This window comes from Linepithema humile, chromosome 5 (assembly GCF_040581485.1).
Source record: "Linepithema humile isolate Giens D197 chromosome 5, Lhum_UNIL_v1.0, whole genome shotgun sequence".
Taxonomy (NCBI): domain Eukaryota; kingdom Metazoa; phylum Arthropoda; class Insecta; order Hymenoptera; family Formicidae; genus Linepithema; species Linepithema humile.
In genome coordinates this window covers 7,195,729-7,222,192 of record NC_090132.1, presented here as the reverse complement: position 1 = coordinate 7,222,192, position 26,464 = coordinate 7,195,729, and the positions used below count along the sequence as shown (strand labels likewise).

The window sequence follows — 26,464 nt, the reverse complement described above, 5'->3', positions numbered from 1 at the left end:
AAAATCGGATTTGAAAAAAACCAGGACCACTCGTTAGCTTAATGTATTCCATTCACACAAATGCGCACAGACCTTTACCTCGAAAGATCCGGCACTCCTCCGTAGACTTCTTCACCAACGGACACGTCGCGGTGCACTGCGAAAGACGGTCGTGCGGGCGGTGCATCCACATACATTTATACGTGCAGAAAATAGACTAAGGTGCCGTGCAGGCAGTCATTACGAGTCATCGAAGGGCATCAAGGTAGCGGTCAAAAGGCGGCCGGACTTTACGCTCGACCGACCGTTCTCCGCAATCACCGGCAAAAACTATGTTAGTATTTACTGCCTGCCGTTTGACAATACGAACATTACGATTTTCTTTCCGATGATGGATGGAATATCCGCCGATTTACGATAACTGTTAGTTAGTATCTTCATCGCTGCGGAAAAAATATATTTTAACATAAAAAGTCTTGACATGAATAAAAAGTTTTTTCAGAATATTAGAAATAAAATGGGAAATTTAAAAGTGACATCTAAATAAAAAAATTAATTGTAGTATTAAATCTCTAATTTTCAAAATCGATTAGTTCAAAAGTCTTTATCGGTGAATGGATAAAACTTTGATAAATCTTAATTTCGAAAAATTAGAATAACAGCTCAAAAACATCTTGTTTTCTTGAAACACTTAAAAGTATAGTAAAAAGTATCTATTTAAAAAGGAATTTTAGAATATTGTTGTTTCTTCCATTAAAGATAAATATTTTCACTTGAAGATAAAATTATATGAGAAATTTTACGTGATGTATAAAGTAAATTCGTTGATAGAACTTAACTGAGTTGAAATTTCTCATTTAGCGTTGCATATTTTTCCGCATTCGTAATAGCATTAACTTATCAATATCACATATTTTTGTAATTTATGAATATAATATAATTAACGTTTAAATTATGAATTCGATAAGTATGCAAGACGGTAACAGCATATAATCATAGTAAAGATGAAAATTTACAGAAAATATTTATTTTTATGAAATAAAATATAATAATATTAAAAATTTACTTTTTACGAGTAAAAGCTTGATATCTAAATAGTTTCAAAAATGTTTATCACAGCTACATGGATAACATTTTTGTATTAATTAATTCACAGTGTATATTTAACTTAATCAAATTCGTTGAACGTAAGCACTTTTTTATGAATACATAAAAAAATATTCAGTCTTTATAATATACAATTTATACATCATGTCGTCAACAATTCCGTCAAAGCACACGCAACAGCCGAATGTTACGTTTTGCAGATGTAAGAGTTGTAACTACGCACCGAATAATTGTCCTCCGGCACTGCCTCACAATCGTCATGACCGTTAGGGATCGCACCCTCGCTAGATCTAGTTGCCTTAACGCGATACTTGTTTCTAGGCATGCCGGAAGTGATGCACAATTCTAGCAGGGCCCACTCCTCCGTGGAAGCTTCTTCGTTAAGAGAGCTCGCCGAACTGTGGCGCGAGGGCATCGCGCTCGACTTCATTGTATTTCTACACGTGCAATCATTGTTTTCTGCCCTAAAAATCGACGGGCCGCACTTCACCACGCGAGATCGCACAGACACACAGAGATTGTTGACAGAGGTGTTGCTATTTTCACTCTCCACATAACGAAGCGGCGATCTTCGTGCGCAACACGGTGAATTGTTTATCCTCTCGCGCGCACCATTATCACAATTTCTTAATGTCTGACCCGAGGTTTGTGCCGCACTGCTTGTCGCTCTTCCGGGAAAGCAATTAAAATTGCTCGATACATTTCTGGCATAACGCGGGTCCGCAGTGTTAATATTCACAGATTTGTACATCGACGGTGAGTGAGGCGTGGCATTTCTAGGAGCATCAGATTTGCTCACAAAGTAGGAAGGAGGCGAAGGAGCAGGAAAATTCCTTGTAGTTCTCGAGCACGGCTCGAATTTTTTAGCTGCAGACGGCACAGAACTGGTCTGTGGATGGACGAATGGCATCGTTGTAGGCATAGAATTTAGAGCCTGAAATATCATTATAAATTGTTGCAAACGTCAAAAATATCTATTCTAATTTGCAACATATTATACATATAAGTAACTTACTTTTGGCATTCCAGACCTAATGCACTGTGCTAACATAATATCTTCCTCTTCTTCAGAAAGCTCAATATTGTCTTCGAAAGGTAAAACCTTCTTCGTCACACTCTTTCTTTGCTCCACATATCTTGGTTGAAAATACGCTGACGAAGTGGAGGGCGTTCGCATATTCATCGTTTTAGAATTTTCAATTTGCGGTAATGGCGATGATCTGGTTAACGGTGATGCACTGCATTTTGCCTAAAATAAATTCTTTGTTGAAAAAATATGATTCCTTCCTAACTAATATTTTTTTTTCAAACATAATAATCTAAATATTTCTTTTATTGTTTTTAAAACTAACCTTTGGCATTGCAGATTGTATGCATTCTGTCAAGATTGCTTCATCCTCTGAATGATTTGGACTGTCGTCAGAAAATTCCTCAGAATATCTCAACGATTCGCTTGGTGGTTTAGAGTTCAGTATAGGATTCTTATTCCCGTGACTCGTGTCAACGGGTGAAGATGACGGAGTACCACATATATTAAACTTGTGCGATAATCTTTCAGATTTTTTGACGAACGAGATGCTGCTTGTTACAGGTGGGCTTATTTGCCTCGCCTGTAAGTGATGAATAGGATAGCTTTAACAACGTGACGCTTTGATTTGAATTCTGTAATTGGATTTTGAAAGAAGTAAGGGAAGAGAAACCAATTAAAAAGATTAAATACCTTAGGCATGCCCGATTGAATGCATTCATTTAATATTTTCTCATCTTCGCCCGAAAGATTGGCACTCTCATCGAATAAATCATTTCCGTGACAATCAATCTCAGCTGATTTGTCTTGCTCGATATTCTCTACATCCTCTTGTACACTCGGCATTGAGAGAGCCGACAGATTGGATAGAGATCCCATTGGAGAGATATCTGCGGGAGTATCTTCTGTACAATACACGTGCACTGTGTCTGAAGCAACATTCTCTATTGTAGCTCTATTCGTTTTTGGTGGATTGATAGACGTTTCGACAGGAGTCGCGTGTGATTCCAATCTGTTTGGAATAGAATTTCGCTGATATGATTCTAAGATACTCGACGACTCTGATTGCGTGGACTTTTGAGAATTGAGCGATTTCGAAGACTGCCTGTATCTGTAAATATATTTGCAAATATTATTTTATGTAAAATAAAAAACAAATAAGATACAATTAAGTATTAGACAATTAAAAAGTCGATTTAATAGATGATTTATGTTGATTTCTAAGCTGAAATTTTTATTATAGTTGATTTTTTACGTTAAAAAATAAAAATTTTTGATTGCTTGACAAATTCTTGTACAAAATATTACCTGTTGGTTTGCATTCCCATATTAATACAAGCAGCTAATATATCGTCATCTTCATCACCGTCGCTTACTTGTTCCTCTTTCACTTTATTCTCAAAACCGCTTATTGTCACATTACGCATATCTGCCTCGAGTTTATGAATATCTTTTTCATCTGCATCGGACGCTTTTTCCGGTCTACAATACGTTTTGGAATCGTTCGATATTTTGACTTCATCGTCAATTGTAAGGGAGCTTAGACTTGTTGCACCAGAAAATTCAATTGGTGTTGATTCTTCTTTGAAAGTGGCAAATTCATCTTCAAAAACACTATTCCTCGCAATCTGCGGTTTAGTAAAAGCTGCAACAAAAAGAGACATAAAATTTAGACAATTTTTTAAATAAATAAACGTTTACATTAGGATTATTATTGTTATTACTATCATTGCATTGATGATCAAATAGCATTGCATACATAAATGTCGGAGTGATGGTCTTACTGCTTCTTCTTGTATCTTTGATGGAAACTCAGCATTGTGGGCTTTATGATTACGTGGACTGGATAAAACTGTTTGCGTGGGTGAGTCTGGCAATTCACTGGGAGAGACTACACCGCTGGTCCTGCGACTAAAAAAAAAAATAGTATTAATTTTTACATATAAAAAAAAATATGAAATTACACTATATAAAGAAATATTTTATACTACATCTTATACAACAGTTACCTGAAATCGCTAATTACAGAACTACGATCATCATGGATGGAATGTTGTTCGAATCCACTCAAAGAGCCAAGCGAGCTACTTCTTGAAAACATTAAAGGTGTTTCTTCTACATAGTAATCTTGGCCACCAAATGTTACCATTTTTCCTAAAATATATCACATTTATAGTAACTAAATCACGAATAAATAGAATTATATATAGAAATTATTTTTTTAATCATCAAATTAATATTTAATGCAAACCTTCTTTATCCAGCACACGAGAATTATTCTTGTTTTCTGAAGAGTTGTCATTTTCTGAAGACAATTCTATTTGATTATTGCTTAATGTTAGAGCATCGTTATGATTTTCATTTTCCAATTCTTCCTTATTTGCAGAAGGTGGTGAATCTACTTTTGACATAATTCCTGTAATGTCATTCTGAGAGGTCACTGCACTGTTCAGAGAATTGAGCGAATTGGCGCGAGAGAAACCTTGCAACGTTCCCTCTTCCTCATAATAACTTACTATCTTTTCCGGTGTTACTTGTCCAGGATTAAGAACTGCTGTATCCTTCGGGTTTTCTTCCTCAAGCTCTTTCGTTATCAGATTGTCTTGTTCATCGCAGTCAATTGTCCTGGTTTCTTCGATAAAGGACACAGGACTTTTGCTGGTCATCTCAATTGTTTTCTTCGGCATCTTCTTTAGGAGATCGCTCTCTTTCATGTCTCGAAGATCTGACATAGAAGTGGCGGTGGAGAAATTGAAAGGAGTTTCGTATGGTGTACCTTCCGTACAATAAGTTTTGATGGTATCCTCTTGCTCGCTGCCAGGAAAATACTCGGTGCTCTGCTTCTCCTCTTCATCAGTATCGCCCTCGGCACCGTATCGTAAACTGTAATCCGTCGGCTGATCGAGATCGGTTTCGGCATAGTCACTGAACAGGTCCACCTTGGAGTCGCGCTCGTCGAACTCCTTTTTTGAGACGCGGCGACTCGTCTGCGACTCATCGGCCAGGCGGTTTTGCGGCGGTGCATTTCTCTCGATGTATTTCTTGCTGTAATCGACTGGTTGATCATTTATATCCTCGTCATACGCGTCTTCCGTGCCGTTCATATTCATATTAACGATTCTGAACAGGGAGATTAAGCGAGATGCATTGCCTATATAAAAAGAAAATCGAGAACTTTTGCACGAAAGTGATCACAGAATTAAACAAGGTAATTTGCATTAATTTATAACGGTAGTTTCAACAATGATATTGAGCCTCGTATGAAATTGTACACACAAAGCCTAACAACCGTTGCAGAACCAAACCGACAACATTCCAATGACACTACTTTAACAGCTATGCATACCGTACACCACGTTGCACATAGATGCAAGAATATCGTTCGTGTAGCTGATAGCTAGCGTCGCCTTACGGTGAACCAGTCGCATTAAAAATAGCATTCAACGTGCGCTAGATGGCGCCTCTTAATCTGAAGAAAAGTGTGTAAAAGAAAATTCATAAATAATGTCTAATATATATGTCTAATATATATAATGTCTAATAATGTCTAATATATATATATTTAGCATCAATGGGACATTATATATATATATGTCAAGTAAGAACCAAATTTGAATAATTTCCTGATTTTTCTTCGAACTCATAAAGATTCAAACGGACTTGTGACATAACTAATTTGTATGCGAAAAAAATTATCTAACACAAAAAATATCTATATTGATTATTTACATTAAATATTTGAGTAGTTAACTTCTTCATGCATATGCATTATGCAAATTTCTTTGAATATGAGTTTGTTCGTTTATATATGTAAGCTAAAGACATTCAAATGTGATAGAAAATGAATAGCGTCTTAGGTTTATATGTGCATCAGTTCTATTGCTTATGAATTACGTTTAAGCTTTACTTCTTAAGCTTCTAAGTTCTATGATTTGTATTATATTTTTTTATTCTTCTCTTTTGAATTATGCATATAACTAATATGAACAGATCATTAATGCAGACGACGTATCGAGTCAATGAATCGGCGGGAGACGTCGGATTGGCTCGACTTTGGATGGCGCACGATGATTGGCGACCGCACACGACACGCGTAGGGATTGGCGCGTTTATAGGTGGTTGGGACAGGCTCTATCGATTTAAATTTGGTTTGCCGGTGCGCGTGTCAATAGTGAACATAGAGCCGTCGTCGTGTGCTTTAGGAGCACGATAAACGCGCACCCCCGTGATATTTGAAGCGAGTTCAGGCCCTTCACGTGGAGAACATGTCCGATCGACGGAAGCATGGAACGAGCGCGGAAATGACAATCGCGAATGAGCCGATAAAATTTGAGAGCGTCGTGCCGAAAATCAGGTCAGTGCCGCGCGATCTGGCAATCTTCGCCCACGAGACAGATTGAGGGAGACAGATGCGTCCTATATATACATATACGTAGATACATACATATGTATATATATATATACACATAATTGTGTGCGGTGGAGTACGCCGGTATCACGCGTGCGTTTAATCGCAGCGTGGCCACACCTCTTGCTATCGTGCTGTAAAAGTGTGACTCATTGTCGGTGTCGTGGTTTCCTTGCAATGCTTGAACAATACGAGTGCAAACGCGGCCGGTCGATTATAATGTCGATCGATAACAGACTAACACCTCGTATTTCGTTTTCCGAAGCTGTACATCCACCTGTACGTCATTTGTATACAAATTTCTTTTTTTATTTCTAGCAAAAAAAAAGAAAAAAAAAATTTGCGCCATTATTAATTAAAAGACAGATAATGTTAATTAAACAATTTTAAATTTCGAAAAATTGTCGAAAAAAGGATCGGTCGATTGATCGAATTGATCACGTGACAAAATGTGCGCGAGCACACACGCACAAAGATTCGAAATATATCTCGAAACTCACGCATACTGTAGGATATGATTATATTTAGCTTTTGTCGACGGAGACGCTCACGTGTGTTTCACTCTTGGTTTTAGGCAACAGTTATTAAGATGGAACGGCTGGGGTTACAAGGATTCCGGATTCTGTGTGAATAATAAAAATATACTAGAATTTACTGGTAACAGGTGAGTGTCATTTTAATTAATATGTGGATATTAATAGCATTGCAATATCTTCCGACGTATTGTTTTTGCAAGTAAATAATGCTAAGGAACAACGTTTAGAGCTTCAAAAATAGACAAAGATAAACATATATATTTATTTAAGTGAAATCACAAGTAAACATGTGATCATAATAATAAGAATCATAAATAAAATGTATAAATTTAATTTTTATTTTTTTTATTTTATAGAATTAATAAAGAAAAATCAAAACTTTTATCGTTGTTTTGCTTAAAACTTTTTTTTACAATTATATTGCATGCATCATATAAACAATGATATATATATCGCAATAAATTTGTATTTTGCCAGATATAAGCGATATGAAAACGTGAAAACTGTTTTATTAGTTTTCTAGTTTATTCTAATTGTTTTTTTTTTACATTTTTAAAATTAATTCACATACATAATTGCACGAAACTAAATTAAATGCTTTGCTTATTTATTTATCCAATAAATTTCTTGCTTGTTTTTGACAATTTTCTGAATTATCAAGTTTAAGAGAAGTAAATAATAATAAAATTAAATAAACGGAAAATGATGTCAGTAACATTAGCAGTTAGCATGTTGATTATACATATGTATACTTGAACGTTGGAATCCTCTCGTATTGTGTAGGTTTCCCTCCACACGCCTACATAGCTAATTATGTTTGTTCAGTTATTGGTAAGAATGTCGCCGATATATGTCATGGTGTTTTGCTTATGTTGCGTGTGCATTATTCATTTGCACTTCTTCTTGAAGGGCAATTTGAAGTAAAATTTAACATCTTGTCATCGACTAATTGATTTGCTTTTAGCGTAGATCTTCGTGGAGATGTACATTTGAATATTCTTAAATAAAATCCTCAAATAAAACAAAAAAATTGACGTCATTACGCAATAAATGTGTTAATCACAATTTTTCGTTATTTTAATTACATTATATTGACTAAAATTATTACTGCCAAAAAATATGTATACTTTTACATTAATTAAAAAATAACATTTTAATATTTTAAAGGATTATATATAAAATTTCTAATATTAAACTATTGAGATCGTTATAATTAAAATAGGATTCAAATTTTTAATTCAAATTTGGATAAAAAGTTAACTTTTGATTAACAATAGATGAACGATTCGTGCACATGATTACGAACTTGAAGTCTTTGTAGACGCTTAACTTTCCAGACAACACGCATGTCTCGAAGGCATTTTATAATTGTACTAGTTTACAATCTCGACAATGACATAGATTGCGGAAAGAATTCTAGAAACTGTTATCTTTGTGTCTTTTGCATATGTTTTTCTTCGTGCAGTTAAATAATTAGTCGATATCGATAATTGGCCAATTATCAACCAAATAATTGATTTGAACAAGATTAATTCTATGAAAATTCGAAAATAATTCAGTACCCCCCAAAAAGTCATAGTGACATTACAGACTCACAATAGATTCACAGAAAAATTGTGATGTCACTGTGACATTATCAGAGAGTTACAGTGATATCATTAGTTACAGTTATCATTAGTTACGTGGTGATATCATTATAATATGACATAAAATGTTACAACAACATTGTAAAAACAGTATTGTCATTAGTCTGTTTGCTTGCGCTATGTGACGCACCATGCACTATCTACCTCATATTTAATTTATTTTTTTGTTTTTCATATCACAATGATGTCGTAGCGACATTATATTTGTGATAAAGCGGACTTCGCATGTCACCATGACTTCATTATGATGTCATTATGACATACCAATTTGAGCGTCCCAGAAATATCATTATGATATCACTGTGATTTGTTTTGCTATGGAGATAATATATATATTTCTATGAGTGATATTATCCAAAATAGAGATTATATACATATTATCGATGTAATAACATGTTATTACATAATATGTTATAGGAATGATAAGAGCTTTTTATACCTTCACATTATCAAAGTTATATAGCTTTAATTTATTGTTAGTTTGCTTAAGATGTATACATCTTGATACGAGTTGTATCTCGAGTTTGAATTGCGATGTGCGCATTGTGTATAATAAATTTAAAACTGCATTGTACTAATAACGGTATAATTTGGGCAGCAAATAAAATAGTAAAATGGAAAAATAATATTTGAAGGTGATGGTCAGCTTGAATCACTTCTACTTTTGGGACTATTATGACCTCGAAATAACATGAATCGCCGTAGGAAATATGAACACGTGAATCTTGCGCAATATAACAGCTTACTCAAAGTGATTAATTATGTAATTGATTATGAATTGGCGGCGCACATGTTTTAAACAAATTCAATGTATATTGTTCTATGTTAAAATCAGCTGTCATAAATATATATCAGTAATATAAAGCAACGATTCATTTGTTTTCATAAATTAATTTAGATATTTGACACATTTATTGGCCTGTACATGAAGAAAGATAACAAAAGATGAGTTTCTTCTACAGTCACATAAAATCATCAATATAATCGAGTGACATAAGCGAAACTGAATATATATAATAATATATATAATTAGATATTGATATCAATTCCTATTTAATTATTCTGATTCTGAATTTGTCTTTATATATTAACAAAAAAATACATATTACAATTAGAAATGTTGATTTATCATTAAGTTAAAAATAAATTCAGAATAAAGTTTAATATTTTAATGCGTACGACACAACTGTTATAATTTATAATTATGCGAATTTTATTTTACTAAGTTATTACACTGAAGAAGGCCTGATAGAAGCAGAAACATTTGTTCTTTACTATCGATCAAAAAAAGTCAAATATATGTAATAACAACTAACTCGTTTTGCCTTTTATTTTCTTGTGTCGATTTATATGTCATTGGAGCCTTTATACATAAATATTGTTAATATTTTAACATGTATGTGTTCATATACATAATGCCATATTAAAATATTAAACTTTATTTTGAATTTATTGTCTGTACTTTTTAACTTAATGATAAATCAACATTTCTAATTGTAACATTTATTTCTCGCTAATATATAAATACAATAAATTCTGAATAATTAATCAGAAATTAATCAATATCTAATTACGCGATAAATGGCAAATAATTACGCAAGTTTTATTTCTAATGATGAAAATACGACATTGATAAAGTTTATAAACTGAAAGTTAAGATTATAAAGATTATTCAAATCAACTAAAATCAATTTTATTATATATTTATGTATGATTTTTATGTTATTAGATATCCTATTGGAAACCAGGAGCTTCCATACTTCACAAAGTGGTGTGAAAAAACTTTTGATTTATCATGGGACATGAAGATTCTGTCGCAGGATTTACCAACCGATTTACCGGAACCGATTCTTTCGGAGGAATTATTGAATGCGGTCAAAGAGTTGAAGGTCGACCACTCAACCGACGATGTCGATCGTCTCTTTCGAGCACATGGTCATACACTGCGAGAAATTTATCTTTTGAAGCGTGGCTGCTTCGAGAGAATACCGGATATCGTCTTGTGGCCAAGTGAGTTAATGTTTCGACGATCATTATCGTAAATCAACTGTAAGTTTAATCTATTATTTATTTGCTGCTCATCACTCTTGTCATTAAATATCTTTTTAATTTAAATATTTTTCAACACGTGTATATCAATATATTAACTGTTTAAACAAATTACTGGAAGAAATCAATTTAACATTGTCGAACAAGATTAGAATCATAAATTTTCTTCAGAATCAAAATTAAGTGAATTTGATAAATGTATCGACACTTGGGTATTTCGAGCATTTTTCAAGGTTTTCTCTTGAATGAACTTTCTCATAGCTAAGGTCGCTCTTCACACATTTAACACATACGTAAATATTTATATAGTATCTATGTAAATATCTCGATTAAGAAATTTTATAAAAATATTTTTATATGCAGAGTATTCCTCTGCTCCATTTTTTGTATTAATATTTTGACGAAATAAAATAAATAGAAAAATTTCTGTAAAAGGGAATCATACAATTAAATCAATTCAATTAAAAATGTAGAGAAGATTTTCAAATCTTAAAGGCAGTCTCACATAGATTCCAATGTTTTCGGCTCAGAGCAACTCTGATCCGGTTTTGTCGGACGGTAATACGAGCATTAATTAATCGAAGATGATAAGTGTGGAGGGATTACAATTATTTAACGTAGCATTTATTGTTGTGCCCGTGTCGTACCAATCAGCTGTACTTGGCGATCGCGATATCGACATAAACCGCCGAGAAAATCAATACTGATTGACGAGTAAAGACAGGCATGGCAAAATATAATTAAGAGGATGACAATAAGTCGAGAGCATTGATCTCGAATTCGAGAAAACACGGTAACGGTATGTTGTAACGGATGTTGCAAAATATATAAGTAAATTATATTCTTATTTAATGTCCTTCGAGTTAGTGTTCGATTAAACTGTGTATCATTTTCAAAATTGTTGTAATTTATTTCTCACGTACGCGAGCGAACTTCGTGATCGTGGAAAAATGTGCGCCTGAGTTGTGCAAGGACATCTGTTGTGACGATCCACGCGGATGTCATAATTTAATCTTGACAATTTGAAAAAAAAAATTGCAAATAGAAGTATTTTTTACGCACAATTTTCCGGAAACTTGTGTTTATAAGTCTACAATTTGTGGAACAATGCTAAGGTTACTCCGTTATTATTACCATCTGCAATGTAATTGCCGCAGCAATTACTTGAGTGATACGAATAATACTTCAGCTTGAGTTAGAGACATGCGTGTAATGTCTCTGTAATGTACACATGTAGCAATAAATTCATTGTTCAGTGTTAGTTCTATAAAAATTATTGCGCAAGTTTTTAGATTAATTTTATCAATGCGAATCTTTAAGGCGCCTCTTTCCTAGCTACAACTAAGTTGTTATTTCAAATTTAATTAATGCAAATTGATGCGTTTCTCTGATTTAATTTTTAATACGATTTAACGACCATCTGTTTACCTTCTATTTTTACATAACTCGTGTGTAATTCACCGCTTAATTTCCTAAATACTACTTTAATTAGCTTCTATCAAACACTTTTATTATGTTACGTGTTTTTAAAAGGTTTTGTAGATATGCAAAAATTTAAAAAACTTAAGCGATCGTCAATATTATCGTTTATTCCAATGCTCGACATGTTAAACGTAAATCGTGAAACTGCTGTATGCAATAAAAATGTTTTACAGAAATAACGCACTGATAATCCAATATAAATTCTTCTGATTAGATAGTTCCGAGGACGGACACTCAATCCGGATGACGTCTGTTTTTTTATTATTTATTTTAATGTTCACGTGCGCAATTGAATTACACAATGTACATTTTACATCGCGTATTAATGAGAATGTATAGTTTACTCTTTTGTCTATTTGTGAAAACATTTATTATGCAAAGCATCCTCCATTAATATTCATACTTTCAGAATCTCATGACGACGTTGTCAAGATTGTCAATATATGCACACGCTATGGGGCCGTCTGTATACCTTTCGGTGGCGGAACCAGTGTCAGCCGCGCGGCAGGTTGTCCATCGAATGAACGGCGAACAATAATCTCGTTAGATACGTCGCAGATGAATCGGATATTATGGATAGACAGGGACAATCTGTTGGTATGCTGCGAATCGGGCATTATTGGCCAGGATCTCGAGCGATTACTTCGCCTTGAAGGATTTACGTGTGGCCACGAGCCTGACTCCTATGAATTTTCCAGGTACACGCATTTACAAATTCTCTCTGAATCTAAAAAATTATGTTTTTATATTAATGCATGATACAGTGAAATTGTGCTATGACAAAATAGAACGACTTACAGTAAATTTATAATTAATTTCTTTTATTATTTTTCTTTCACTATTTCTTTCACTAAATAATATATACTGACTCGTGGTATAAATTAACATTTAATTAATATATGATTTATGCATTACACATTTATTGGCTTGTATCACAAAGAATTGACTTAATTTATTTATGTTCTATTTTTTAAATAAGTAAATTCTCTTTCAAATTAGAATATTATTTACTTGTTTGCGTTAATATAAAAATAAATTGCATTAATCTCTAAATAATGTAAAAATAACTCTCGATACAAATTCAGTTAGAATTTAGTTGTCTTTCTTGGATTTTTACATAAAATAAGATTGCATTTCGTATAAAATTAATTTTATTTATCAAGATATATAATAATAATATGAGTGTATGTGTGTGTGGATGTGTAATAAACATTTTCAAAAGGTGAAATACAAAACACACATTTAGCCGTAGAATCGCAATAATAAAAAAAGTATTCCGGATTAACATTGCATGCAACACGTTTTTTCATTGCACGCAATGTTAATCTAGAATGATAAACGCCAATTAGTAAAATCTTGTATAAAATTTTGTGTAATGACGAAATTAGTTAAATTATAATATCATAATTATAATCATAATTATCATCGTAATTATCATCATGATTATCATCATGATTATCATCATAATTATCATCAATACGATATATTAAATAATTATTTGCGATTTTATATATATATATAAATATATATACGATTATAATTTTTTGTGTTAAACGTATTTTCTGATTACATTTATTTTAGAACGCAATATCTCTTTTAATTCAGAGTACAAATTATATAAATGTCTAATATGAAAAGCAAACACACAACATTCTCATCGTTCTCATCTAATATGTTGTAATAGAACGTGTATTCTTTTAAATTAAATATAAGTGTTTAGTAAAAAAAATTAATATTTTTAATGTACCAGGAAAGTTGTAGACTACAATCCATATTATATGATTTTGCAATACATTTACGTTCTTCTATGATAATCAAGATTAGTCAAAATATAGTAAATCTATCCTAATTGTAGAGCGTGAAATAGAATTTGTACACAAAAAAGATTTGCAATTTTATAAAATATCATACTTTAAATATAGAACACGCCATAGTCAAAATACAAAATCTATGAATGCTCTTGAAGAGTTGACTTCGTGTAGAAAGAGATATGCATATTCCATATTGCAAGTCCATATTTAACATCGTTCAAAGATTTACACAAGCTGCATATGCAAGGTAAATTGAGTCTTGAATCCAGTTCTGGATGACAATCAGTGATTTAAGTCCCCCCCCCCCAAAAAAAAAATTTGCGAATGCACGGAAACTGAAAATTGGTTTGTCTCGAACAGTTTAGGTGGATGGGTGGCGACTAGGGCGAGCGGTATGAAAAAGAACAGGTACGGCAACATCGAGGATTTGGTCGTGCAGGTGCGAATGGTCACAGGCAGAACAGAGGATCCCGTCATCACTTTGGAAAAAGGCAGTCTGGTGCCACGCACGTCTTGTGGGCCGAATTTCGATCACGTGATTCTCGGCAGCGAGGGCACCCTGGGCGTCGTCACGGAGGTCGTGTTGAAGATAAGACCGTTACCGCGAACGGTGAAATACGGCAGTATTGCGTTCCCGAATTTCCAAAGTGGCGTCCAAGCGTTACGTGAGGTGTGTACCTTTCGTATTGACTTTTCTTCAATGACGTTCTTCACACCCGACCGTAAGAGAACCGCGTTTCTTTGCTAACGTTTGCGCAACACGCGACGAAAGAAAGCAGCGAGAGACGGCCGCTGTCGCGAAGTAACAAAGGAACGCGATCCGTCTCGTAAAATTCGAGAGGAGAGGTACTTTAATTACGTTATGAATATGTATGTACAGATTGCGAAGGAACGATGTCAGCCCGCCAGCATACGCTTAATGGACAATGAGCAATTTCAAATGGGACAGACTCTACGCCCGGAATCCGGATGGGGCGGCTCGATATTGCAAGGACTGAAACAAATGTACATCACTAGAATAAAGGGTTTCCGATGGGATGAGATGTGCGTGGCCACGCTGCTGATGGAGGGCGACGTGGCGGCGGAGGTCACCGCGCAGGAGCAGAAAATTTACAAGATAGCCCAGAAGTACGGGGGCGTAGCGGCGGGCGGGACGAACGGTGAACGTGGATACATGCTGACGTTCGTGATAGCGTACATCCGCGACTTGGCACTCGAGTTCAACATATTAGCGGAATCGTTCGAGACGTCCGTTTCTTGGAATCGCACGTTGTCGCTGTGCAGAAATGTCAAGTCTCGCGTGGCCAGGGACTGCCAGGCGCATAATGTTCCCAGATATTTCGTTTCCTGCCGCGTCACGCAAACCTACGATGCTGGTTGCTGCGTGTACTTTTATATGGCGATTAGCTGCATAGGCCTGGAGAAACCCGTCGAGACTTACGAAGCCATCGAGCATGCGGCGCGGGAGGAGATACTAGCGAGCGGCGGATCCCTCTCGCATCATCACGGAGTGGGAAAGATACGTGCGTCGTTTTATCCCGAGGCCGTCGGCGAAGTGGGTGTTTCGCTTTATCAGGCAACTAAGGCGCATTTAGATCCGTATAATATATTCGCGGCTGGTAATATCGTTTCAGGGTACAAATCAAAATTGTGAATCGGTTCGTGAAGTCGTATGGTAGTGTAGCACTGGGAAACCTGTAGAGTTAGTTACTTCGTTAGTGATATTTGCCGGTATTTTAATCCTTCAAGATACACGCCCGTGATATATGCAAGCACGTATCTAGCTAGCCGATTTCTACATGTTCATAATTGTGTTCAATTTTTAAAAAATATTTTATACATCGCTAAGAATGAAAAATAAAATATGATATGCTTATACTTTTATATGCTTTTGCAAAAAAATTATTTGTTTCTAAAAAAAGTGAAAGAAAATATTGATGTATTAAAGATTTATCGTAAAGTCATATATTAAAATAAATTAAATCATTGGAAAGCTAATTGTTTGCAATGATTGCAATAAATTCAGTTCGTATGATTTCAATCGAAAGCTGTAGTATTTTGTAAACTTTCGTTAGAATTATCCCCGGCTGGTGCGCTTCTCGATAAAATGCTAACAAATATTATTAACGGAGTATCGCTACTGTGGTTAAAGAATAATGATTTGAGTATGTGAACGCACGTAGATAGCGATTGAGGCAACTGGTATTGTCGTTTACTGACTCGTATGATGGTGTAGAAAAAGAGAAAGAGAGAGAAAGAGACTAGTATACATTATAAATAATTATGCACCATGGCGTCGTTTGGTACAAATGTGGAATTGTGTAATTATATCGGCATTTTTATAAATTATTATAACTAAAGATACACAAGATATACCTTAATCTATTCTCTATCGGCTATCATACCAGTTATCTGAGCTTAGGTACCACGTATAATGTCATTTCCCTTATCGCTAGCACTTAGCAAGAAAGCGCCTGTTAGAGCGCGACAAGGCTAGTTAACTTTTAGTTAATCAGTGGTGGCCTTTTTTTTTACGTAGTATGTAAATTACGTCAATTGTCATCTTCGGCCACTCGGCGATGCCTTATGAACTTTCGAAGATTATCGCCTCGCACACAACTAAAAGTTAACAACCGAATCTACAACATGCCTACTTGATGTGCCAACCTCAAGCTACATGACACGCGATAAACTTCTCAAATTTTATAATCTACGTTCATTGATTTAACGAGGTACGAGCTTACTGGCTATCAGCCTTCAGTGTGGACAAAAATGAGTCGAGATCGTATTCGTCGTCATATTGTTGCTGTTCCCAAAGCTCAGGCAGGATATCCAGTACAGAACGGCTAATTCCCGGTAGGCCAGGTAACTTCGACAAAGCGGCGTCATCGTGATGATCCGGTTGCCTCTTCTCTTTTTCGTTATCCAACAAGAATAAATCTAACAACTGGACAGATCATATCGATTGTACATCTCGCAAGTTTTTCAGAAACGAGTCAAATATTTAAGTTTTAAAGTTTTTTTGTAAATCACAAAGATTTTACTTTAAGAAAACAAAAGAGAAGCGGATAATTTCAATTATAGAGTACATTCGTCATCCATATAATATTTATTAAAAATCAGTATGTTTTGCAAGCTCATGATTTTAGAAAGTGAATCATAATGGGAATATTAATAGATGACGAATGCATTTCATGGAACTATTCGCTTCTTTGTTCGGTTATTCATAAAGCTTTTCAGTTTTTTTCTATAAAAATAGAATTGAAAAAATTGGAAAACTTCTCAATCAGATATATGTTTAATACATAATCTGCTGATTTCAAGATGTTGGGGTGCGTCTAAAGATTAATTACCTGATCGGTAGCCATGGTCTCCAGAGCGGCGTTGTCCGTCGATATTACTGTGTTCGCGGTGAGAAGCTTAAACTTCTGCAGCCCCATGATTTTCTCCTCCACTGTCGATCTGCTGATCAAGCGGTACACATTCACTACTTTCTTCTGACCTATACGATGCGCGCGGTCCATCGCTTGGAGATCTTTCATCGGGTTCCAGTCGTGCTCCACGAATATGACGGTGTCGGCGCCCGTTAGGTTCAATCCGATACCGCCGACCTGAGTGGTCAGCAGAAGAACGTCGATCGACGGATCGGCGTTGAAGCGCGCCACGACGGAGTGCCTCTGAGCCGCTGGTATGCTACCGTCGAGACGTAGGTAAGTGACCGTCGGCAAATGCGCGCGCAGCAAATCGTTCTCCACGATATCCAGCATCGCCTTCAGCTGGCAGAAAATTAGAGCGCGATGCTGGCTGACCAACTGCTGCTCCTGAGAGTTTTCTGTGACGGCGGAGGAATTACGCGCCTGCTGTCCGATGCCGCAATCCAGCAACAGTTGCTTGAGAGCAGGCAACTTGGCGCTGTGCTCGATGTCCGCCAGAGTATTTTGTTGCTGCTTCAACATGTCACATACCTGAAAATGTTGCATGGAGATTGATTAGCTATCGAAAATCCGAATGCATAATGCGTTGCAAAAAAATAATAACAAACTCGGTCGCACCGATCCAGACTGAAGACTTTCGTCTAATTGTGAAAATATGATTCATAATAATATATTTTAGCAAATATAAACGTAAAATGATAAATTATATTGAGTATCTCGCGATTATATATGCATTTTAATGTGCGAATCAACTGTGAATTCGCTGCAAATAACTGAAGAAATTGGAGAATTTAATATCTTGACATAAATAATTTTTTTTAAATAGTATTTGTGTTTGTTAACACATTTCTATATACGTACCGTTTGATATAACGGATGTTGTTGTTTCAACACCAATTTAGGGTGATTACACACGTTGCGTAAGTATCGTAACGCCTCGAATACGTGGCCAGTTTGAAGATCGCTCGAAGACGAAGAGCCGGTGGTGAGCGTTGCCGTATGACGAGTACGGAAGTCTTCGTAAAGTAGACGTTGCAGAGGCGACAAATCGCAGTAATAATCCTGCGTGATTTTGGGCGGCAGATCCTGTAGCACATCTTCCTTGTTCCGCCTCAGCAAGAACGGCAGTACCTGTAATCATTTTTCCAAGTCAAGTCGAGATACATTTGGGGAAGAAAATTTGTGGCACACAAGCTCTACCTGTCGATGAAGAGCCTCCATGGCCAAAGCGCCGGCTTCCTGCTCCTTCGGCCCTGCCTTCGGTTCTCTGCAGGCTAGAATGGGACGAGAATACTTGGCGGCGAATTGTTTCTCGCTGCCGAGGAAGCCCGGCATCAGAAAGTCGAACAGAGACCACAATTCGAGTACGTTGTTTTGCACAGGTGTGCCGGACAGGATGAGCCTGTGATTAGCGTGCAGCCGCTTCGCCGCCTTGGCGTTCTTCGTCTTGCCGTTTTTTATCACGTGGCCCTCGTCGAGCACGCAGTAATTCCATTGGTGCGCCTCGAAGAATTCGATGTCCTTGCGCACGATGTCGTAACTCGCGATCACGAGCCGATAATTCAGCACGCGGGAACGCAGTTTGTCGCGCTCCAGCGGCGTGCCGGCGTACTGGATGACTGACAGATCCTGCGCCTTGAAGAACTTCTCGGCTTCGTACACCCAGTGACCGGTGAGAGTCGGCGGGCACACCACTAGGCTGGTTGGTGTTTGTAAATTGCGATGGTGGTCCAGCGCCAGGATGCAGAGAGTTTGCAGCGTTTTTCCGAGACCCATATCGTCGCACAGAACTCCGTGCAGGTGGTAGCGATTTAGAAAGTTGAGCCAATTCAAGCCCTGACGTTGGTAAGAGCGTAGCTCAGCGGCTACGGGAACCGGCAGCTCCGTGTCGGGGATATTACGGGGATTTATGAGCTGATCGAGGAACTTTCGCTCCTGTGCCTTCTCTTGTCTGCAATATTATATATATTGTGAGAATAATTCGTATGTGTTATGCGAGTTTCCGCTAACGAGCACAAGTGGGAAAAAAATATCTTGTTGAAATACTTTAAAGTGTCCCGTATACATTTTATAGGTTAAAATTAATGAAACACAAAAAACTAAGAGGTAACGTGACATTTATAATAATATCTCGGCAATGAAATACTGAACTTTGAACATCGACACTTTAAATGCAATAACAGTCGTTGAATATTAATACTCGATATCAATATTCAATAACTGTTGTTGCGTCATTTATTAAATTAATCTTAAGAAAGTAGAACATTAAAAAGTAATATCATATTTTAAAACGAGTTATGTAAATTTTATATATATATATATTCTAATTTTTGAAAAATTTTTGTTTTAAAATTTTTTACTTTTATAGAAAAAAAAAACTAAAAAATTTAATACGTGGTTTTCTAGAGCGCAATCTTTGTAAAAAAAAAAAAAAAAAAAAAAAAAAAACATTCTCTGAAGATTAATAAAGTTAATAGATTGAAACATTGTTGTCTGTTCTTCCAATTTTCAGAAACTGAAATAATCTTCAAGAAATATTGTCGTGCGCACCAAATGTGCCTGTTATCTTATATAAAATCTTATATAACATACACTAAATCCGGCGGATCCGCGAGTGAGCCGGGATCCAGCGGTAACAGTTGGACAAGTGTGGCGAATGTCGCGCTGCAGGCTAATCTTACAGCTTGATTCTGATCGCTCATACGTCCGAGTAAAGGCACCATAAAGAGTACAGCGTACGGCACCACGTGGACGCCCAATGTTTCGACGATGCAAGTCAGAGCCTCCGCGGCTCCCTGGCGTATCGAATCGACCTCATTCGGTGCCATTTTGCCTGAGGAACATTTTTTCTCACCGCCGGTCGTTTCCAGAAGCGGTATGACGCTATGCCTTATGTGTATCATTGTCTGAAAGAAACATTTTCCATTACGTTCATCGTAATCGCATTGATCAATTTGCGCGAGTGCCTTCGACATAGTTTAAACATTAACCTTCTCCGTATTTAAACTGGCTAGCGTAGCTATACATCGTGATGTCATATGCCTGACGGCTTTGTACGGATGCGCTAATAGAATGCACAAACGCGGCAGACACTCCAGCACAGGCGGCAAGAGGGACTTGTCCAAGCTCGGCGCCATAATCTCCAACACTTGCAAGCCGAAGATCAATTGATTTCCTTCCTCCTCTTGTACCTTATCCTGCCAGTTTGCGTCTTTTAGTATACTCGGCAAAATCAAATCCCACAGCTGAGGTAGACGAACCGGCAATTGAGCACCGAGAAGAGTAGCTTTAAGAATATAAGATTATTTTTAAAAATAAAGTTAACAGAACCATCATTCTACGTATTAAAATTAATTACACGTTTAAGAAAGATTTATCCGATTTTCTCTTCACTCGAGTCAAAGGTCCAAGTTAAATGTTAATTGATTTTAATTCATGCGCATCCAAATGGATATATTAAGCACTGCTGTCGCATACCTATAGCTGTCAATGCTAATGTGGCTCCGCGGCGACGTGTTCTGGCGGCTTTGGCTTCCGGTTCTTCGCAAGCCAGTAACTCTTCCAAGGGTATTTCCGTTGTCGGCGGTCGACCGGGACCTCTGCCACCGCCGACCCCGGTGCCAGCACCACGATTATACGCTATTCTTTCAGCTTGTTTCTGTCTATTATTCAAAGTAAGTATTCCGTCGTAAACGTCAGCGTCGCCGGCGCAACATACGCGCGGCGTGAATTCAATGTCGGAACACAAGAACGTACACAGATTGGTGGAAATCTGCAACAGACAAATTATTTAATATTTTGCAGTAACGAATTTTTATAGTTTGGAATATTTTTGATATATTTGTTTGGAGTAATAATTCATTTTTCATCAATTTATCAATCAACTTCACTAAATATGTATATATGATTTTTATGCAAACCTTTGCGTTTGGAGAGGGTTTTCTGTCGACGCACAGTTCAATCAAACAAGACAAATGCTTCGCAGCCAGTTTTTGCAGTTCTTCATTTTCCTCGCGTTTTACAGCTTCCATCAGCGGTTTCACCAACGGATTAAGCGGCTGCGGAGCTTGAGGAAGGCAGTGTAACATCGTGGCCGCGCCAGCGAGCGCGGCCATTGACATAATATGCCAGGATTGTTGTTCCGCCGCCGTCGTGGCCGCTCCGATCTTTAGCGCTCGCCTCCTTTCCTCCAGGCTCTCTAGTAACTTAGGTTTCAATTTGATCTGATTGCCGCTATTATTTCCAGCTCCACTTCCTGCGGCGCAAAGAGCGGTTATCGTTTTTCCAACGAGTACCGTGATCTGATCAAGAGTCATCACGCCGGATGAATCCACGTCGACCGGCACTGGCAATTTATAATGTTTCAGGGTCGCGTTGTAATCCCGACTTTGGTGCAATAATTTCGTGAAAGAGGTCGCGATTTCATCGTAGTATGTACATTCGTTCAAACAAGCCAACAGTTTGTCCCTTTAAAAAATAAGAAATATCTCTGGTTAACGTAAATGCACGCAACATTTGTTTCTCTTCGCTTTCGTGAAAAACTCGCATCGCTCGTTACCTGAGTATGTCTGGTGTCGCGGGCGGCTTCAGGGAATCCACCGTCGCCCAATGAGACATCGTGAGTCCCACGACGGTGCGCTGCAGCGCCGATCGCGAATTGAGATGCGCCAGCAACACCTTGGCGTAACAGAGCGCCGGGCTGGGCATGTCCGGTGTGTAAACGACGCCCGGCGCCGGCTGCACCACGTAGTGCGACAGCAATCCCAACATACGAGACGCTCGACAACGAGCCTGCACTACGTTCGCCTTCCGCACGTTCAGCGCCACCGTTTCGATCCCGCCGATGTACACCTTCAGCTCGGACAACGATTTCGTATTCGCATTACTATTCCCGCCGCTGTTATTGCTAGAGTCCGATTGCGCGTCGCAGTAGGCAACCGTTTGATTATTCTTTACGCCCTTCGTGGGGTTCGCGACCGTCATTAACAGAGTCGGATTGAATGGCACATGTTCCGGCTGCATGGCGAGGCAGAGCCACGTGCTGACATGAGGGCATGCCGCGTGTAGCAATAATTCGAGATCACTCTGTACGACTAGATTCTCCCAGACACGCTCGGCCACGTCCTGTATCACGGCAATATGTTCGATTAGCACGCACTGAAACACATGCCACAGCGCTTCCTGCAGGACCACACCGCCGCCCTCGCCCCACCGTTCCTTCTTGTCCTCGGTGTGCCTGCCGTCGTCCCCGGTCAAGGTCTGCAGCGTTTGCAGCGTGGCTTTGCGCACGCTCGAGCTCGAGTGGCTGAGGAACGGCCATAAGCGTGGCAATACCTAAACAAAAACGACCGTTAATTTAATCGTTCCTCGAAACTTTATTAAAAATATACGCATTACCTGCGATAGCGGCTGCGGCGCCAAACAGGCGCGTGCTGCTGGCAGCGAAAGTATCGCGGCCAAGAGACCCATGAAACTGTTACAAGCCGCAGCTAGATCGTCCTGTTCCTTTAACAATTGCCAGAGGCGTACCACGATCGCTTCCAGCGCTGCTGGCTTCAATAATCGCGGGAGAGCATAAGCCACTGGTATAAGTGCACTTGCGGCAGCCGCGCCCACATCGTCCACAGGATCGGACAATCCTTGTATAATGGTAGGAAAGACCTTCGGCAACACCTCGTCCAATAAATCGTCTCGTACGGCTAGTAAATATTTCAGTGCGAGGAGCGCGCCATGTCGGGCTTCCCACTCGTCGTGTCCCAAGAGTTTCATTATTAGGGAAAGTATTCCGAATAACATTTTGTTTGTATCTTTGGCGCGCGACCCGCCGGACACTAATTTGAACAGCGATCCCAGTGCTTGGGCGCACGTTTCTCGCACCGGCGCGACAACCTGGTCAGAAACGAAGTCTCCGAATCGATCGAGGCCCAGCACGCACAATAATCTTAGAGCAGCGTCGATTATCCATTGATAATGGCTTTCTTGCATTTCTTCCAGAGTTTGATCTCTGGACTTGCCTGCTCCTGTAAATTCGGAGACATTTAGTACTTTAACATTACTACAAAAAACAAAGAAAAAAATATACATGTCAATAAACATGGTAACGCACCTTTTCCATGGAGCCTTATGAGTTCTCTTAAAGCCGTTGCCGCGCCGTGACGCACTTCCCACTTCTGACTGAACAAATCTTGACAGAGGCTCTCCGCGAAAGCTTCTAAAGGCCAATGTATAACCGAATCTGGCCAACATCCAGTTCCATCTGGCACTCCGCACACCTGCTCGCTTGGTGTGCTGCACTTTGGTCCAGTGTCCGATGAGATCGTTTCCTCTAATATTAATTTTTTGAACGCAGGCTCACCGATATCGTTCACCGGCGACTGAACATTCATCGAATTCGAATGGTCATCGTTGGCGCGATGATCGTCCGGTTCGCGTGATCGCTGCTTCGTCACTGATTGACGTGCCTACATCATTAAGGTACAAATAATATTTGGATTTTAAAATTTGCAACTAATATAAAGGCAATAAAATAATTTCAAAAGCCTTTATCAGTTTGCAAGCAAACTATAATAAAAAAAAAAGATTGAAAGTGCAATAGTACCTTGCGTTTCGCTCTGTTCATTTCTCTTCTACTTAAGCCTTCCGGCTGTTTCAAAGTTTCGCTTACAGGCATTGTACCGGCTTGTGTCATACTGGACGCTTGCACCATTGGCGTGAAATCCTCAACGGAAAACAAATCAGCAGTGTCGACACCCATCAGACGTGGATGAAAACCCAGCTTTGCGGCTAGCTTCTCCTGTTGATTGGGAACCGATAGTTGCTCTCCCTCTGATATAGTCAAATCGTATTCACTGCCCTCCGACCCAGTGAGATGTGAGCTACGAGCTAGAACTTTATCCATATCGAAGGACTCCAAACTCAATTTGGTGGAAGTTCTGCATTTCTTCACTTCTGATTCATCTGTTGATTCAATGCCATTGTGCGATTAGATTTTTCCAAAATTCTCAACTTTTGGGAAATATAAATATTAATTAATGGAAGAGTTTGATATTACCTGTGGAGCTTTCTTTTTTCATGGGGTCTGGGTCCCACGGTGGAACTTGGGTAAGTATAGCCTGCACAGCGTGGGCTGCTGACACTCGAGTGTCCCATTGTGGGGATTTCAGCAGAGTCGAGACTCTCGCCAATAGATGATGCAGATCATGAGGGTGTAATCTCTGCGCTTCTCCCAACTGTTGTGCAGCTGCTCTTTTGGTAACTGCATTTGTTCCCGTTTCCAGCAATATAAATAATCTATCCAATCTATGGAAGTAAATTAGAAGTTATACAGCATGATATAAAAATTACTATAAATAATACGTAACATATCAACAGAATAAAACGCTTCGAATATAAGATTTTGTTTTCAAGAAGATTAATTTTGAAAATTAATCATATTTTGGTATATTTATATTTTAATAGTTGAAAACGGATCTTTATATGAAAACAATTTTATTTCTCTCAATTAAACTACAATTTTGAAAGTAATCTATGTTGAACATTTATATATTCAAAGTATTAAATTCTTACGAAACTTTGCACATTAAAGTATACTAAGACAGTAAATTTCCTGCCAATTTACCTTGATGACATGGTGATGCCAGCGTATAATTTTTTTTGTTCAATAGATGATCTAAAAATACCTTAAATCAAAACAATAGTAAACATTTATTCCTTCATTTGTCTTCCTTTGTTTTTAGAAAGAGTATCAGAGGTCTTTCACGAATCATGTTTTGCAATACTAATTCTTATGAATATTCAAATTGTCTTCCAAATAATTTATAAGGTCAGTCTTATTCTCCGACTGTATAAAAAAGTAGTGAGTCGTCCCTTTCTGACAATGAGAAGCGATATAAAAATTATCTCCCACCGGAAGAGAGGAGTTGTGGCAAACCGATTATCATAGATGCGAATAGCGAGGACGCCCGAGTCTGGCCAGTCTGGAGAAACGAAGGAGAAAGAAGAATGAGGTGGAAATGACGAGGTCTAACGAGGAGGATGACGTGTTGTTCGATCATCGTGCAATATCATATACGGCTTGTTATAATAAATACGCGTTACGCTTGTGGTTCGCGACCGAGCGAGACGCGTGTGAAGTAACAGCGCGTCGGTTCAAGCGCAATATGGACAGAATGAGCGTGTGGTCGTCGGAGACGATGGGCAACGTGCGAATCATATACCTGTTCACATAAGGAGCGTTCAGACTGTCTCGTTCCGACCTCAGCCAACCTGCATTGCCGTTTCCCAGCGTGCCGGGCACGCGTAAGTCACATCACGCCGCACGTAACGCAAAACTACACTTACGGTTGTCAAATTTCTCGGAGAGAAACTCATGTTACAAGCATCAAATTTATACTGCCAGCCATATTGCTGGGGAACCTGAGTTTTGTCCCCTGGTTTCACTCCCATTGGCCGGCCACGCGCATGTCACTCACTGATCCGCCAATTGCCGTTATCCAACGTTCAATAATAATGTGAGGGTACGCGTGTGCGATGCACGAGACGAGTCGCCCAGGACGACTCGCCCTATGTGCGTCTTCGCGAACTCAATCGGTTCAGCCCACTGCGGACCTCCTGCGGATCGGCGGCGCCGCTGACGATGGATTTACGTGGCCGTGGCTTATCTTGATCTCTAAGTGATCAGCGTTCTATTCTTAGAACAAAAATTATAAATAAATTGATTTTAGTGATAAGTGATCTATCGTTTCTTTATCTACCTTCAAATATCGGCATTTAATTTTCAAAGATGAAATTGTTAATTATGTAATAAATTTTAATATTAATTTGGGATTTTTAAAGGAAATATATACATTTACACACACACACACACACACACACACACACACACATATATATATATATATCGATTATTATCAAACATTTTATAAATAAAGAATTCTAGCGCCGCCACTGTTTCATACTGACTGCAAAAAACGATTGTAAACCTCG

The 26,464-nt window shown here is 38.0% G+C and overlaps 4 protein-coding genes across 6 annotated transcripts in view; 1 reads left to right on the top strand and 3 right to left on the bottom strand.

Annotated features, from left to right (window-relative positions):
* Window positions 1–848, bottom strand: part of LOC105677258 (DUF1676 domain-containing protein Osi23) — a 3,393-nt gene extending 2,545 nt beyond the window's left edge. Inside the window, exon 1 of the mRNA XM_012375741.2 lies at window positions 79–848. The gene's annotated coding sequence lies outside the window, so the exon portion shown is untranslated. The remainder of the gene's footprint in view (window positions 1–78) is intronic.
* The window catches only part of Agps (alkyldihydroxyacetonephosphate synthase), a 17,877-nt gene extending 873 nt beyond the window's left edge, over window positions 1–17,004 (top strand). The window contains exons 1-6 of one of the 3 annotated variants that reach the window (XM_012375738.2): window positions 6,237–6,467; window positions 7,096–7,185; window positions 10,433–10,713; window positions 12,644–12,932; window positions 14,406–14,715; window positions 14,926–17,004. In XM_012375738.2, coding sequence (XP_012231161.1) covers window positions 6,379–6,467; window positions 7,096–7,185; window positions 10,433–10,713; window positions 12,644–12,932; window positions 14,406–14,715; window positions 14,926–15,699 — 1,833 coding nt within the window. In that variant the 5' untranslated portion in view covers window positions 6,237–6,378 and the 3' untranslated portion in view covers window positions 15,700–17,004. Of the gene's footprint in view, window positions 1–6,236; window positions 6,801–7,095; window positions 7,186–10,432; window positions 10,714–12,643; window positions 12,933–14,405; window positions 14,716–14,925 lie in introns of those variants that run through there. The other 2 variants (XM_067356300.1, XM_012375739.2) reach the window with 2 other exon arrangements.
* LOC105677255 (adenomatous polyposis coli protein-like) lies at window positions 1,075–6,157 on the bottom strand. The gene is made up of 8 exons (XM_012375736.2): window positions 4,365–6,157; window positions 4,123–4,267; window positions 3,873–4,024; window positions 3,422–3,758; window positions 2,807–3,224; window positions 2,439–2,696; window positions 2,102–2,335; window positions 1,075–2,020 (listed from the first exon to the last, which is right to left on the bottom strand). Exons 1-8 carry the CDS (start codon window positions 5,221–5,223, stop codon window positions 1,274–1,276), a joined length of 3,150 nt encoding a protein of 1,049 aa, XP_012231159.1. The 5' UTR covers window positions 5,224–6,157; the 3' UTR covers window positions 1,075–1,273.
* Window positions 16,345–26,433, bottom strand: Hel89B (histone acetyltransferase 1). Its single transcript, XM_012375743.2, has 15 exons — window positions 25,696–26,433; window positions 25,098–25,158; window positions 24,531–24,778; window positions 24,078–24,436; window positions 23,586–23,940; window positions 22,877–23,499; window positions 22,038–22,813; window positions 21,400–21,946; window positions 20,957–21,251; window positions 20,470–20,765; window positions 20,072–20,385; window positions 18,680–19,430; window positions 18,341–18,610; window positions 17,399–18,010; window positions 16,345–16,992 (listed from the first exon to the last, which is right to left on the bottom strand). Exons 2-15 carry the CDS (start codon window positions 25,106–25,108, stop codon window positions 16,786–16,788), a joined length of 5,664 nt encoding a protein of 1,887 aa, XP_012231166.2. The 5' UTR covers window positions 25,109–25,158; window positions 25,696–26,433; the 3' UTR covers window positions 16,345–16,785.
* Between the last annotated feature and the right edge of the window lie 31 nt (window positions 26,434–26,464).

Excerpts from the sequence above, each read along its gene's own strand:
- Hel89B (XM_012375743.2), bottom strand. Across the intron at positions 22,814-22,876 it reads CGCCGCAGCCGCTATCGCAG|GTATTGCCACGCTTATGGCC; the intron begins GTAATGCGTATA and ends GTTTTTGTTTAG. Across the intron at positions 18,611-18,679 it reads TGGAGGCTCTTCATCGACAG|GTACTGCCGTTCTTGCTGAG; the intron begins GTAGAGCTTGTG and ends AAATGATTACAG.
- LOC105677255 (XM_012375736.2), bottom strand. The coding sequence starts at position 5,223 with ATGAATATGAACGGCACGGAAGACGCGTATGACGAGGATATAAATGAT. Across the intron at positions 4,025-4,122 it reads TCTGTAATTAGCGATTTCAG|TCGCAGGACCAGCGGTGTAG; the intron begins GTAACTGTTGTA and ends TTTTTTTTTTAG. Across the intron at positions 2,336-2,438 it reads TACAATCTGCAATGCCAAAG|GCAAAATGCAGTGCATCACC; the intron begins GTTAGTTTTAAA and ends AATTTATTTTAG.